This window comes from Cryptococcus neoformans, chromosome 7, assembly GCF_000149385.1.
Source record: "Cryptococcus neoformans var. neoformans B-3501A chromosome 7, whole genome shotgun sequence".
NCBI lineage: Eukaryota > Fungi > Basidiomycota > Tremellomycetes > Tremellales > Cryptococcaceae > Cryptococcus > Cryptococcus deneoformans.
This window is the reverse complement of record NC_009183.1, coordinates 671,550-684,049: the sequence shown is the minus strand read 5'-3', so window position 1 is coordinate 684,049 and position 12,500 is coordinate 671,550. Positions and strand designations below refer to the sequence as shown.

General features: G+C 53.1%; 7 protein-coding genes across 7 annotated transcripts in view; 4 read left to right on the top strand and 3 right to left on the bottom strand.

The window, feature by feature from the left end:
* The window catches only part of CNBG2210 (hypothetical protein), a gene marked incomplete at both ends in the record, with an annotated part of 2,034 nt that extends 1,748 nt beyond the window's left edge, over positions 1-286 (top strand). The window contains 2 exons of the mRNA XM_769147.1: positions 18-189; positions 240-286. Coding sequence (XP_774240.1) covers positions 18-189; positions 240-286 — 219 coding nt within the window. The remainder of the gene's footprint in view (positions 1-17; positions 190-239) is intronic.
* A 283-nt stretch (positions 287-569) lies between these two features.
* CNBG2200 (hypothetical protein) lies at positions 570-3,128 on the top strand (the record flags this gene model as incomplete). The annotated part of the gene is made up of 8 exons (XM_769146.1): positions 570-1,228; positions 1,287-1,359; positions 1,427-1,539; positions 1,637-1,803; positions 1,854-1,934; positions 1,990-2,101; positions 2,174-2,848; positions 2,912-3,128. The coding sequence occupies 8 exons, from the start codon at positions 570-572 to the stop codon at positions 3,126-3,128; spliced, it is 2,097 nt and encodes a 698-aa protein (XP_774239.1).
* Positions 3,129-3,324: 196 nt separating this feature from the next.
* On the bottom strand, positions 3,325-4,858 carry CNBG2190 (hypothetical protein; the record flags this gene model as incomplete). Its single annotated transcript, XM_769145.1, has 6 exons — positions 3,325-3,366; positions 3,417-3,828; positions 3,883-4,011; positions 4,071-4,398; positions 4,448-4,669; positions 4,711-4,858. The coding sequence occupies 6 exons, from the start codon at positions 4,856-4,858 to the stop codon at positions 3,325-3,327; spliced, it is 1,281 nt and encodes a 426-aa protein (XP_774238.1).
* A 290-nt stretch (positions 4,859-5,148) lies between these two features.
* CNBG2180 (hypothetical protein) lies at positions 5,149-8,607 on the top strand (the record flags this gene model as incomplete). Its single annotated transcript, XM_769144.1, has 4 exons — positions 5,149-5,274; positions 5,332-6,361; positions 6,524-7,965; positions 8,038-8,607. 4 exons carry the CDS (start codon positions 5,149-5,151, stop codon positions 8,605-8,607), a joined length of 3,168 nt encoding a protein of 1,055 aa, XP_774237.1.
* Positions 8,608-8,976: 369 nt separating this feature from the next.
* On the top strand, positions 8,977-9,813 carry CNBG2170 (hypothetical protein; the record flags this gene model as incomplete). Its single annotated transcript, XM_769143.1, has 1 exon — positions 8,977-9,813. The coding sequence occupies one exon, from the start codon at positions 8,977-8,979 to the stop codon at positions 9,811-9,813; it is 837 nt and encodes a 278-aa protein (XP_774236.1).
* Positions 9,814-9,970: 157 nt separating this feature from the next.
* CNBG2160 (hypothetical protein) lies at positions 9,971-11,772 on the bottom strand (the record flags this gene model as incomplete). Its single annotated transcript, XM_769142.1, has 9 exons — positions 9,971-10,066; positions 10,146-10,379; positions 10,437-10,871; positions 10,942-11,086; positions 11,157-11,287; positions 11,339-11,385; positions 11,468-11,627; positions 11,687-11,712; positions 11,760-11,772. 9 exons carry the CDS (start codon positions 11,770-11,772, stop codon positions 9,971-9,973), a joined length of 1,287 nt encoding a protein of 428 aa, XP_774235.1.
* A 329-nt stretch (positions 11,773-12,101) lies between these two features.
* Positions 12,102-12,500, bottom strand: part of CNBG2150 (hypothetical protein) — a gene marked incomplete at both ends in the record, with an annotated part of 899 nt that continues 500 nt past the window's right edge. The window contains 3 exons of the mRNA XM_769141.1: positions 12,102-12,127; positions 12,176-12,411; positions 12,461-12,500. The exon at positions 12,461-12,500 is cut by the window's right edge and continues 6 nt beyond it. Of these exons, the coding sequence (XP_774234.1) occupies positions 12,102-12,127; positions 12,176-12,411; positions 12,461-12,500 (302 nt within the window). The remainder of the gene's footprint in view (positions 12,128-12,175; positions 12,412-12,460) is intronic.

Below are 12,500 nucleotides of genomic sequence, written 5' to 3'. Positions count from 1 at the left end.
GCTTAACTAGTCCATAGGACATTGTCGAAAAGGTCCAGAAGGAGGAGGGCAACCCTCTTGCCAAGCGGGTCAACATTATCCACAAGGAGATCCCCATTGACGACCCCCAGCGACGAAGGCCCGACACTACTCGTGCCAAGGAGTCTCTCCAGTGGCAGCCTAGGTGGAACGTTAGGCAGGGTGTTGAGGGTGAGTCTGCATGTGCCAATGTGTCCAAGATCGCGCTGACGTTTCCACAGAAATGGTCAGGTACTACAGCGCCCGAATCCGAGAGGGTGCCATCTAGATGCGTTAATCATACATGTAATTTTTTTGGTCTCTCTCCTTTTTTTGGTGGTCGTGGATATGTATGCATATAGACCATTATGCGACTGGCTTTTTGAAACTTGCGTCCTGCGCTGCTTGTGCAATGCATGGTGTTTTTGTATATAATATGAGTCTACTGCGCGGCGACGTGAATGACGAGTTGATTTTGCGACGGGAATGATGATGCGCGGTTCCAGCGCTGTCTCATCAACAACCTCCCAGCGATTACTTTTTTTTCCACATCCCCCCCATCCAAAACCAACATGAGCCCTCCACCAACCTCTCCAACAATCGCAGAACCCCTGCCCGACACTCTGCTCCCACCCAACCCTGCGCCCCATCCAGACGAAACACTCGCCCCCGAGAAACCATCCATAAACACCTTGGCGACGCCTGCCCCTCTTCCCCGGCCGTCCACGCTCACAATCCCCAACGCGCCGGCGCAGAACCCGCCAGCAAAAGGTGTCCCTGCATGCACTCCTGCTGCCAACGCTACACCGTCAGCGGGAAGAAGAGACGGGGACGCTGAAAGTGGGGGTGTAAAAGGTATTGATCTGTCAGAGTTTGATCCGTATGCGACGACGCCTGGACCGTCGATTGCTGCGAATGGCAAGGAACGCGATGGCACTGTCGAGGACGAGCCGGAGCCTTTAGAAAGTTTACAAGAGAAACAGGATGCAAATGCGAATGTGAGGATAGAACAAGGTGTGGATATGGCCCCGACTGGTAGTTCTCAAGACGCAGCAGCACGTCAACCGAGTGAAAGGGAACAAGCAAGCAACAGGCCTGCGACACCTGGCGCGTCGACAGAGGGAGATCAAGAGGCCAGTGATAAAGACAAGGAACCGGTGTTCAATTTCCAAGGATTCTTAAAGGATCTCAAGCTGAAGAGTGCCGAGCCTGTCGCGAGGTACCTCAAGAGGTGTGTGCTTTTTTCGCTGAGAGAGAGACATGAATACTGACAGATGAGGCGGGATTAGTTTTCTATCAAACTTTGTGAAGAAGCCATTCACCGTGAATGAGCAGATCAAGTTGATCCATGATTTCCTTGCTGTACGTTTTTTTCTTTTTCTTTTAGAGCTGCAGTATAGGTTTTTTCGGCTGACAGCGATAAACACAGTTCATCTCGGAGAAGATGGTGCAGGTCGAACCTTGGAAATCTCAATCGTCTGCCGAATTCGACAATGCGCTCGAAGCAATGGAGAAGCTGGTCATGAACAGGCTCTATAATTAGTATATATTTTTCTTCATTATGTCTTCTTCTTTTTTTCTTTCTGAAAACCCGTCTCTGTTATATTTATCTGACATTCGCAACCCGAACTTTGCGCAGTACATTTACCCCCGAGCTTGTCCCTTCACAACCCATAACGACAGACGACCTTGAGCGTGATCGAGTGTTTTCCCAGCGGGTAAGGCTGTTTGGTTGGATAAGGGAGAAACATTTGGATGTTCCCGAGGGAGAGGCAGCGCAGGGTTTCTTGGGATTCGCAGAGCAAGGTGCGTATTGTGTGTGTGTTTATTTTGGACTGGTTTACTGATACGACGAGCAGAGTTGTTAAAGATTAACCATTACAAGGCGCCGCGAGATAAGATGATTTGTATTTTGAACTGCTGTAAAGTCATCTTTGGTCAGTCAACTCCTTGGCTTGTTTCCCCCGCTGCGCCTACTGACAGCATCCACAGGCCTGATACGGAATGTGTATGGTGCAGAGACAGGCGGTGCAGATGCCTTTGTCCCCATTCTCATCTTTGTCGTTCTCCGTGCCAACCCTGAAAACCTCATCTCCAACCTCGAGTACGTTGTGTGCCTTGCCATTTTTTTTGGGCATGATACAGTTTGCTGAACGACGATGGTCATTTTCATTAGATACATCCAGCGTTTCCGCAGCCATTCAAAATTGCAAGGCGAAGCGGCCTACTACCTCTCTTCCATAAGCGGCGCCATCCAGTTCATCGAGACCATGGACGCTTCCTCGCTTTCCAACATCACCCAACCGGAATTCGAGTCCAATGTGGAGAACGCTATTCAAAACCTACCGCCTAGCCCGTCAAGTGAGAAGAAGGGAGGCACGCTGCAGCCTTTGCATAGCAGTTTTAGGACGCCGGGGAAGGACCAAGGTCGGGAGCGGGAGCGGGATAGCAAGCTCATTTCACCGTTCTCAGCTGCTACACCGGGGGAAGAAGCGGCCCGTCCGCTCAGCATGGCTTCTGCGCAAGCTAGTCTTGAAGGGACCCGCAAATGGTTTGCACGTACGGGCAACTTGGCACAGGAAGCGGTCAGCAAACCGTTGAACGCTATCGGCAAGATTTTGGAAGGTATGAGTCCTGCGGATACAAGGCAAGGGAGCGAGGATGGAAGTGATGATGAAGGGAGCGCCCAGGGGGGGAGGATGCCGACAACGACCGCGGAAACGTCTGTGAGAGGAGGAGGACCGGGAGGTGTTTTCCCGAGAGATGTGTTTGGTTCCAGGAGGTTCAGGGCGGTGACGCCAGAGAGTCCATCACGCCGACCGGCGTTTGGCGATGAGGGTATTTCAAGAACGTGCGTGTTTTTTTGCTCTCTGGTTTGAAAAGTCCAGTACATTAATCTCGGTTTTTCCGCCAGAGGAACACCATCTTCAGATATCCTTCCAGACTTTTCCGCTCTTCAGATACAGTCAACGATCGACGCTTCGCAAGAGACTTTTGCGCAAACACGCCACGCCAACGTGCAAACGTTGCACCAAATGTTCCCTGCGTTGGATGAAGAGATTGTGGAGGCGGTGTTGGAAGGGTGTAATGATGATTTGGGATTGGCGATTGACCGATTACTGGAAATGTAGTCTAGATTTTTTTTTTCCTGGACGATGATGATGATGATGATGATGATGATTTAGAACGATAAGAACAGGTACACACGGTGTACCACTGTGCATGTAAAGCAGTCTATGTATATATTCAAATAGTAGTTTTGGTACCGACACAACAAAAGAAAAGAGTTATTCTAGGAGACGCGGGGATTTTAGAGAAGAGGTGGGTTTAGAGAAGAACTTGGTTCGTCGCGTTCTTGGTGAGCGTTTTCTGCAAGACTGTCAGTCGGTAAATCCCAAAAAAAAAAGATGAAGACGCACGTTTGGAAGGACGATACAGCTCCTGACCATTGTTTCCGGCGCCAACGAGACTTCCGACGCCAAAATGGTGACGCTAATCTTGCCCTTGACTTCCCGCTCAAACTCTTGTTCGCCATCGACTCTTGACCACGCGCCGATATGGGAATTGGTGCCGACGATACTGTTCAACGCACAGCTGTGCTTTTCCAACGTAGATCCTTCGAGGACGATGGCGTCCTTGATTCGGACGCCTGGGCCGACGGTCACGTTGGGCCCGATGGCGACGTTGGGGCCGATCTTGGCGGAGGGGTCGATGGTGGCAGAGGGGTCGATGAAGGTGGGTGCGATGATGTTGGGAGCGGCGGGGGCGAGGAGGGATGGGTTGGTGAGTTTGTAGTTGGAGAGGTAGAGGGCAGTGGCAGTCACCGCAGAGCTTGTTTGGCGCGTCAACTGGTAAATATCATTTTTATAAAGGAAAAGGACTCACGCAGCGGTCTTGATTTGTCGCCAGAAATCGTGTGTCTGGTAGACATACATTTTCCTAGCGGCAGCCAGCGGCACGATCACATCTTGCTCGAGACGAAGAATCTCGTCGGGCTTGACCAGGGGGTCTTCCCTGTCGAACGCGGCCAAGTCAGTCGCGACGCGTCTTTTAGAGTAAGCGGAAAGACTCACGCCGCGCGAGCCGTCTTTTCGTCCATCGCAACCTTGATCACGTCAAACAAGGACTTGTCAAAGAGGTAGACGCCGCCGTTGACAATGTTGGAGATCCAGCCTTCGGGCTTTTCGACGTAGTGGACCATCTGGTTGGTCTCTGGGTCAGTGACGATGCAGCCGTACTGTGTAGCGGTCTCCTTCTTGACGTTGACACCCATGATGGTGCCGGTCCCGCCGTGGGAGGTGTGCAGCTCGAGCATCTCGGCAAAGGGAAAGGAGCAGCAGATGTCAATGTTGCAGATAAAGATGTGCTGCGGGACGGGCGGGCGGAGGATCGAGTCCCGGACTGGCAGACATCAGCGCACGGTAGCGGGAGAAGTGGGCAGCAGACTGACAGTGGTAGAGTCCTCCGGCTGTGCCGAGGGCCTTGTACTCGCGCAGGTAGCTGATGGCGATGTTGGGGAACTCGCGCTTGGCCTCCTTGACGAAGGCGGCCATCTGGGAGTCGTCGTAGAAGCCGATGATGATGACTTCGGTGAGGTCTGGCACTTTGGAGAGGGCCTGGAGCGGGTGCCATATCATGGGCTTCCCAGCGACGGGCAGCAGCGGTTTGGGGCCTGCAACGTGTCAGCGGGCGGTTAAGGGGAGTAGGGCTTACAGTCGAGGGTGAGGGGCCGCATGCGGGTGCCCTTGGAGGGGCCGCCTACGAGGATGACGCCTTTGGTGCTGGGCATGGCGGGGTGGAGAGTGAGAGTGAGAGTGCGAGTGCGAGTGCGAGTGAGAGTGACGGGGAGACATGAAGACATAAGATACACGATACACCCAGAGCTTGTTCCCCGACCCTGAGCGGCCAGATCCTAATCAGACTAGGAACGTTTTCTAGCCCGACTATAACCCTATTATAATGCCGCTAATCAGATCAGGATCACTTTCTAATGAAAGCAGGCACATTTTCTAATGCCCTGCGCAACCAGGAACACTTTCTAATGCCCTAATCAAATGCTCTGCTCAAACAGGAACACTTTCTAATGCCGCCCGCTATTTCCTAATCCGTATTCCAAGCATCTCTTTCCACTCTCCACTTCTCCCCACCAACATGGCGCTCACAGTCCGCGCCATACACACCTTTGTCGCAGAGCATGGCGACGAGCTCGACTTCCAGGCCGGCGACCACATCGTCGTCCTTGAGAAAGACGAGGCCTTTGGCGACGGCTGGTGGAGAGTGAGTACCCGCCCCATCCCGCCCATCCTGCCCATCCCGCTCACCATCCTCCTCTAGGGACGGAATCCAAAGGGCGAAGAAGGCCTCTTCCCGGCAACATACATCTCCGAGTCTCCTCCCACTCCTCCCGAGCCCGCTTCGCCTGCCACGCCAGAGACGCCCGCTGCCGCCGCGCCCGCCGGCACCCCGGCCGTCCTCGCGGAAAATCCCGTCAACGGCAAGCAGCCTTCCGTCCACACCCAAACACCGCCTGCCGCCATCCCCACTCCCACGCCCACTCCGCCTCGCCCGCAAGCCGACGATCCCACTCCCGGCGCTTGGCCTGCCGACAACAACAACCTCGCCGTCCCTGAAATAGCCATCCCCAACGAGTCTCCCAAGGGCACGACCGATGCGCAAGGTGGCATCCTCGAGTCGGCAACAGCGACTGCCGGTGCCGCCGCTGCGAATGTCGGCAACGTCATGAACCGCACCATAGGTGACATCCAGGATGCCATCGAGTCTTATGCGCGACCCGAGAGCGATGACGAGCATGAGCACGAAGAGTTGGGTATCGGCCAAGATGCAAGGGCAAAGCTGGTTGAGCAAGCGAGACTGGCCAACGAGAAGCGAGAAAGGGATGAGACCGGGTTTGTATACTCGGACGAGAGTGAAGATGAGGAAGAAGACTTTGGAAAGAGCTTGCCTCTGGTCACCAAGTCTAGGACAAGTATCGGGACAGAGTCGCAGGACGTGAACGGTTTCCACGAGAACGTCGTCAAGGAGGAGCCTGTAACTTTTGAAAGCATCGACACGGAGCCTGTTGCTCTGATCCCCGCACCTATAGTGGCCTCGTCCACGGCTGCTGCTACTGCCGCTGCTCCTTCAGCCGCAGCCCCAGCCCCAGCCACACCTCCAGCTCCAGCCGAGCCCGAATTGACTCCTCTCGTACCCACCTCTTCTGACCAACGTGAGCCATCTGTCGGCACTCTCCAACCAGCATTCGTCCCGGCCACCCCTCCGCTTGTCCAAACGCCTACTGCCCAAGGTGCCACCACCCCGACCCCTTTCGCTCAAAACGCCGCACCACCGAGCTCCACATCCAACCGTTCGTCCAGCATCCCGGCCAAACCTGCGACTAGCTGGACTGTGGACGATGTTGTGTCTTGGGCCCAGGCAAAGGGTTTTGACGACAGTATCTGTGACAAATTTAGGGGCAAGTGTCTCCCTTTTTTGATAAAAAAAACGACAGTGCTAACCTCGACGACAGAACACGAGATCTCTGGTGATGTCTTGCTTGAACTGGACGCCAACCTCCTCAAGGAGCTCGATATCCCCGCCTTTGGCAAACGTATGCGGATCGCAGCAGCCATCGCCGAACTTCGACGTCCTTCCTCCATGGTCTCTTCGTCTTCCCAGCAATTCTCCCCTTCTGGCTTGCCTACCCACATGTCGCCAGGTGTTCCAGTGCGCGGCATGAGCGCTCCACCATCTTCATACAATGTCGGTGCCGCCGGTCAGCCATTCCCGTCTACTCCTCCCCTGTCTACCCCGCCCATGCCGAGTCATTCAGAGGAATCGGGTGCGTACAGCGTATGGGCGCATCAGCCGAGGAAACATAGCGGAGGCGCACACGCTGCGCCTCTCGCGATGGAGTCGATCAACGAGAATCACTCGCAGGTCCGCTCCTCTTCCCAACCCCAACCCCAACCCCAAACTCAATCCCAGCCCCAACTCGCAGCGGACAAGACCGCTTCCAATCGCTCCTCCCAACCGCCTCCTTCTTCCAACACTGCACCTAGCTCAGTCCGTGCCAGCATCAACACCGCGGCAAGCACACCCGTCAGCCCCATCACCCCCGGCGCCAGCTCCACCGTCACCAAACGCGATTCTCTCGGGTCTTTGGGCCACAAGCGCGGGAAACCGAGTGGAGACTCCAAAGATCGATTGAGCTTTTTCGGAAGGAACCGGAAACCGCCTGCGCCCCTCGCTGGCGGGGGTACCGGTGCTGTCTCGCCCACTACAGGCGAGCATCAACAGGCAACGAAATCGTCGTCTTCAAGACTTGGGTTTGGGAGCAGTAAAGTACATCAGATGCAGCCTGCCAGCCCGCAGAACAAGCGCGTCTCGGGCCCTACCCCGGCGACGGGTGGTGGTGGCGCAGCAGCATCGATGAACGGCGGCGGCGCCTTGAAACAAATCGGTACGCCCGATCACGCCGGTTACCTCAAAAAGAAGGGAGAGCGGTACGGCGGATGGAAATCTCGCTACGTCGTCCTCAAGGGCTCTACACTCTACATTCTCAAATCTGAAAACGCGGACAGTCTCAAGGACCGGATCGACCTCCTCCATACCCACCGAATCATGGCGGACGAAAATGCAAACCCGGGTTCGTACGGTTTCCGGCTCGCGCCGTCGAGCCACGGGACTGCGGCTCCGGCTCCGGCCGCGTCTGCGTCTGCAAAGAGCCACACTTTCTCGTCGAGCGAGCAGACGGTGGTGAGGGGGTGGATGAAGGCGTTGTTGAAGGCGACGATTGCGAGGGATTATACCAAGCCGATCACGAGCTCGTGTAATATCCCGACGATACCGCTCGCAGAGGCCCAGGCGCTTGCGCCGAGACCGCCTAGTCCCACGACGAGAGCGGCTATGCAGCGGGCTACGAGGAGAGAAAATCCAAACCAGCTGACTCCGCATGACGCTAATATCTTGGTATGTTTATCTTTATGCACAAGGGGGCTAGTCAATGTCTGCTGTAAAACTGATCACTATATCGTTTATTAGATGAGTTTGGATACTTCTTCTGGAGAAAAGCGTCGCGCGAGCCAGAACCTTGGGGTGGCGGGTGCGTCCCCAGCTCGGCCAAGCCGGGATATGAGACGCCCTTCTAGCAACTTTAGCCAAAACACACAAAAGCCGGCGTCTGGCGCCACTGCTGCCCCTCTTGGTGCGGTGGCGGTGCCTAGCAGCGATCGCGCTCCTAGCGACATCTCCACATCCGAAGCCCCCCAGCTTCTTGAATGGGTCAACACCCATCTCCCAGCGACCTACCCTCGCGCAACCGCCCTCCCTCAATCATTCATCTCTGGCGAAGTCATCTTCCTCCTCGTCAAGTCTCTTTCCGGCATCGAGCCTAGTCCTCCCGTTGCTCCTGGGGCTTTCAACCCCGAAACCGATGGACAGCCGGGGTTGGATGGGCTGATAGCGATGATGGATATGCTTGTCGATGCGGGTGTCAAGATTGATGGGATTAGTATCAATGAAGTTAGGGTGGGCGATACGAATGGGGTGGTGAGGTTGTTGAAGAGCGTGCAGGATTGGCATGGGAGTGGACAGGCGGGCGCGCAGTCATGAAACAAGAGGGATTTTGGTAATTGATCAGTATTTATTTAGGTAAAACGGAGGAGGGAGGAAAAGAAAGAAAAAAAAGGGTTTGCATATAATAGTTTACTTTTCATCTTGCTTATTATAAGATTATACAGTTGATTTAAAAAGATGTGAGAACAGAATGGGTTTGCTCGTAAAGATTTTTGCGGCGGTGGTTTACATCGCGGATGCTATATAAATTAAGAGATTAGATAAGCGTTTTTGATTATCGTAGTTTCGGCCGACGGACAGTGGCGTGATGGGAGGTACTACGCTGGTATATTCCTGACGCACTGTCATTTCGTGGTACTACCAAAACAATCTCCAACGAGTTCCAGGCAGCCCACACTCTGCAGCATGGCACAAACCTTCTTGTCTGGTTTCCACTCTTTCCCTCCTGATATTCAGCAAAAAGTGTACGATCTTGTATGCCAAACGCCCACCCTTGGCTTGATACAGACATGTCGATCGCTCTACAACACCCATGTCCACCATTTGTACCGTGATGTGGTCCTTGACAGGAAAAATGCGGCAAAGTTCTTCTACCCGATCCTCCACGCTGCTGGTAGTGATGAAGATGAAGATGAAATGCCGACGGTAGACTGGGATGATGATGATGACCCGCCAGAGAGGTGGCCACGGAAGGAAAGACAGCAAGTCTTTCAGCTCAATCGATCAGATCCGCCGCCGGTACATATAGCCTTTTTCCGACCTACAGCCCGCAAGCTACTGCTTCTCAACGAAATTTCAAGCATCACCTTTTTGGACGAAGAAGCAGTGTATCAAACTGAGCGAGCGGCGCTTTTTTACTACAAGATGATGAGCAGCTACGCGAGCTTGAAGGCTATAGCCTCGTGCGGGGGCTATGTGCAAGAGGTGCTCTTTCTGCGGGCTGACCGTATTGTGTTTGGGGCGGATGTGGTTGCAAAGTACATGGAGTACGGACAGGGACCGCGTCGTGGTGGTGGTTGGGAGGAAAAGGTGCGGAACTTGAGCTATGCGTTCCGTGGCCCTACGTCGGTGCGAGTCGAGATCCCGGAGGATATGGAGGAGGAGGAGGAGACGGGGGAGGCCGAGATGTGCATGAACAGGGCGCTGATCTACCTGGGATGCATCGAGCTAGAGCGGCGTGCTACGAGCAGCGTAAAAGGGCCGGAGCCTGGGCGCAAAACAAGGTTGCAACAAGGGGTATAATCATTAAAATGATGATCCAGAGTTTTGACATATCATTTTTTTTTATGATCCTGCAAAAAATCCAGATTTCATTCCCAACGGAGCGTATAATTTACATGCATTTCATCCCGTACATCTATCCCAAAAAGACAACTCTATGCCGCCGTAAGAAAACTATTTAGACGCCCATTAAAGGCGCAGTTTTTGCGTCTGTGATTGTCCTCAACACGTAGTCGTCGCCATTCTGGGTGATATATCTAACCCAAGGAAGAGCCTGTCACAGTCACACAAGAAGAGATTAGATCCAGTCACTTTTGGGTCTTGCAAGCAGAGAGAGAAAAGAGACCACGTACCTTGTAACCAGACTTTTCCACAATTTTAAGATATCGTACTTGTATACCAGAAACGGTAAAGTAGGGAATTTCAAATTTCACGGATATAGGTGCGCGCTTATCAAGCTCCTCATTCCTGACACTCGGAAGACCAAAATGTGCCCGCATAAGATAATCTCTTCCTCCGGCAAGTTGCTTTATCTTCCACACAAACGCCGACTTTTCTGGTGCGTACACTACTGACCCGACGGATGCCTGATTTCGTGTGTGAATTATTCAGCAATCCGTTGTTTATGAGGGTGGAAGACTTACTCTGAATTTTGGACTATCTGCATCATCCGGCACAGGCACATAAATTTCCACATTATTCGCCGTACTCCTTCTCTTGAACTGTCCCTTGATCTTGACCATATACTCCACTCTCGATCCTCTATGACTCTCCACACTAGCTTCGACGAACACTAGGGGTTTCACTGGTGTCGAGAGCCTATAGCTCATGAGCTCAAACTCTCCATCAGGCGGGATGAAGGAAATGGTCCTGTCATTTTCAAATCGAGATAGTCGGACACACTGGTGGAATTTGACATCTTCCATTTCGATCGATTTTCCTCGCGCGGCACGGCCAGTGGTTTCAAACATGACCTTGTCGTTGAGGCCTAGACGGAGTTCGGGCATGCCGGAAAGGTAGCATTTCATCTTGACAGCACCGAGAATTTCAGAGCGAATGACATTGCCCGATGCATTGACCTAAATCCAAGCGGTCAGGTTTTTGGGGGTTGCGATGGGACGTGAAGTGACCGAGACGACGGAGACGTACGAGCAAGTTGACACTTTCCACAACATCGAGGAACACTTCATTCTTCCGATATCTAATTCCTTCTGAACGCCATGAGACGGCATTAGTGACGGCCATAGGCGGCCGGACTTGCACTTCAAGTTTGTGAGATTCTTGAGTAATGTACCTGTTCTCAAAGAGTCAGTCCAAGGTATCCACTATGCGGCACTCTTTACAAAAAAGAAAAAAAGACCTACTCTTGCAAGATCTTGCTCTCTGTGGTTTGGGGATATCCAAAATCCATCATCTCATCCAATAGCTCGTAGATGATCACAAAGTTGTCTCGAATCGATTCCTCTTCGAGCTCTTTGAAGTACTCTGTGAGGACCTGCGGGTAACGGTCAGCTCCCGAATCCCCGTTATGACAATGGGAATGGACTTTCAGAGCAAAGTCGATGGAGGAAGAAGATGATTTCAACAGCGTTGCTATTCTTCTTTGAGAGTGCCAGCACTAAGACAGCGCATTCAGTTCCCACCGCCTTCTGACCATCTCCAGCACACTGCTCACAATAAAGATTGTTATGCCTTATATGCATATAGTTGACTCCTTCGTCACTGAAACAAGGTGTCACGGGCACATTATCTTCTTCCATTTCAAGAATGAGGGGTAAGAATCGTTCAATGTAGGAAGTGGGGACATCGTCGCGGTATGAGCGTTGGATAAGGGACTGTTGGAAGTTGGCGGTTAGTGAGTGGCTGGCGGGGAAGGAGACAGGTTGATACGGACCTTGCCCTTGACGTCGAGGATTGCGACTTCAGGGTGTCAGCTAGGGACATGGCAGGGGAGACGGTGGACGTACCGAGACTGGCCATGGCGTTGTGGTTGCCGGTGAGAGGGACGGAGAGCGCAGAGTGGGAAGCAGTGTGAGATGAGTCGCTGGAATAAGGCAAGCTCCCGCGTCACAACACCATCTCCATGTGGTTATTTGGTAGCCCACTTAGGCTGCCTCCACCATCTCTACCGCCTATTCCATTGCGCAAGTTATGGCTGACTGCACCTCTCGATGCATGATCAGCGGGGATGCACTGCACACCGATACCGAGAAACTGAGCAAGACGACAAACTGCATGATGGTATATACAAAAGCTACAAAACGTTCCATTCTTTTCTTTTCACCACTCTCTGCGACTATCCGGCCTGTTTACCATTCCTTGCCGAGCTTGAAGCCTGCCATACTGTCAGCAGTGCTCTGACGGTAAACGGCCGGATACGCACCCCATTCGAAATCAAGCCAGATAGTGTTGTCATCGTCAATGACTCGGCTCCTGACGACATAGGTGCCTGAGCGAGCCAGCATCCCAGAGGGCGACTCTTCAGAGGCAAATACTTTAGTAAAAGGTTCTGGCTGGGGGCCGTAAGATCCAAGCATGGCCTCCGTCTTGTCGACAGTGATTCCACTGCGCTTAACGACCTGGAGGTATTTGAGACCAGAGACAATTTCGTTTTCAATCCTGTGTTCATGGTCAGCTGATGCTGACGGACAGGGATCGCTCGACTTGCATAAAGGTAATGCCGACAGAGTACTCGACGCCCTCCTTGA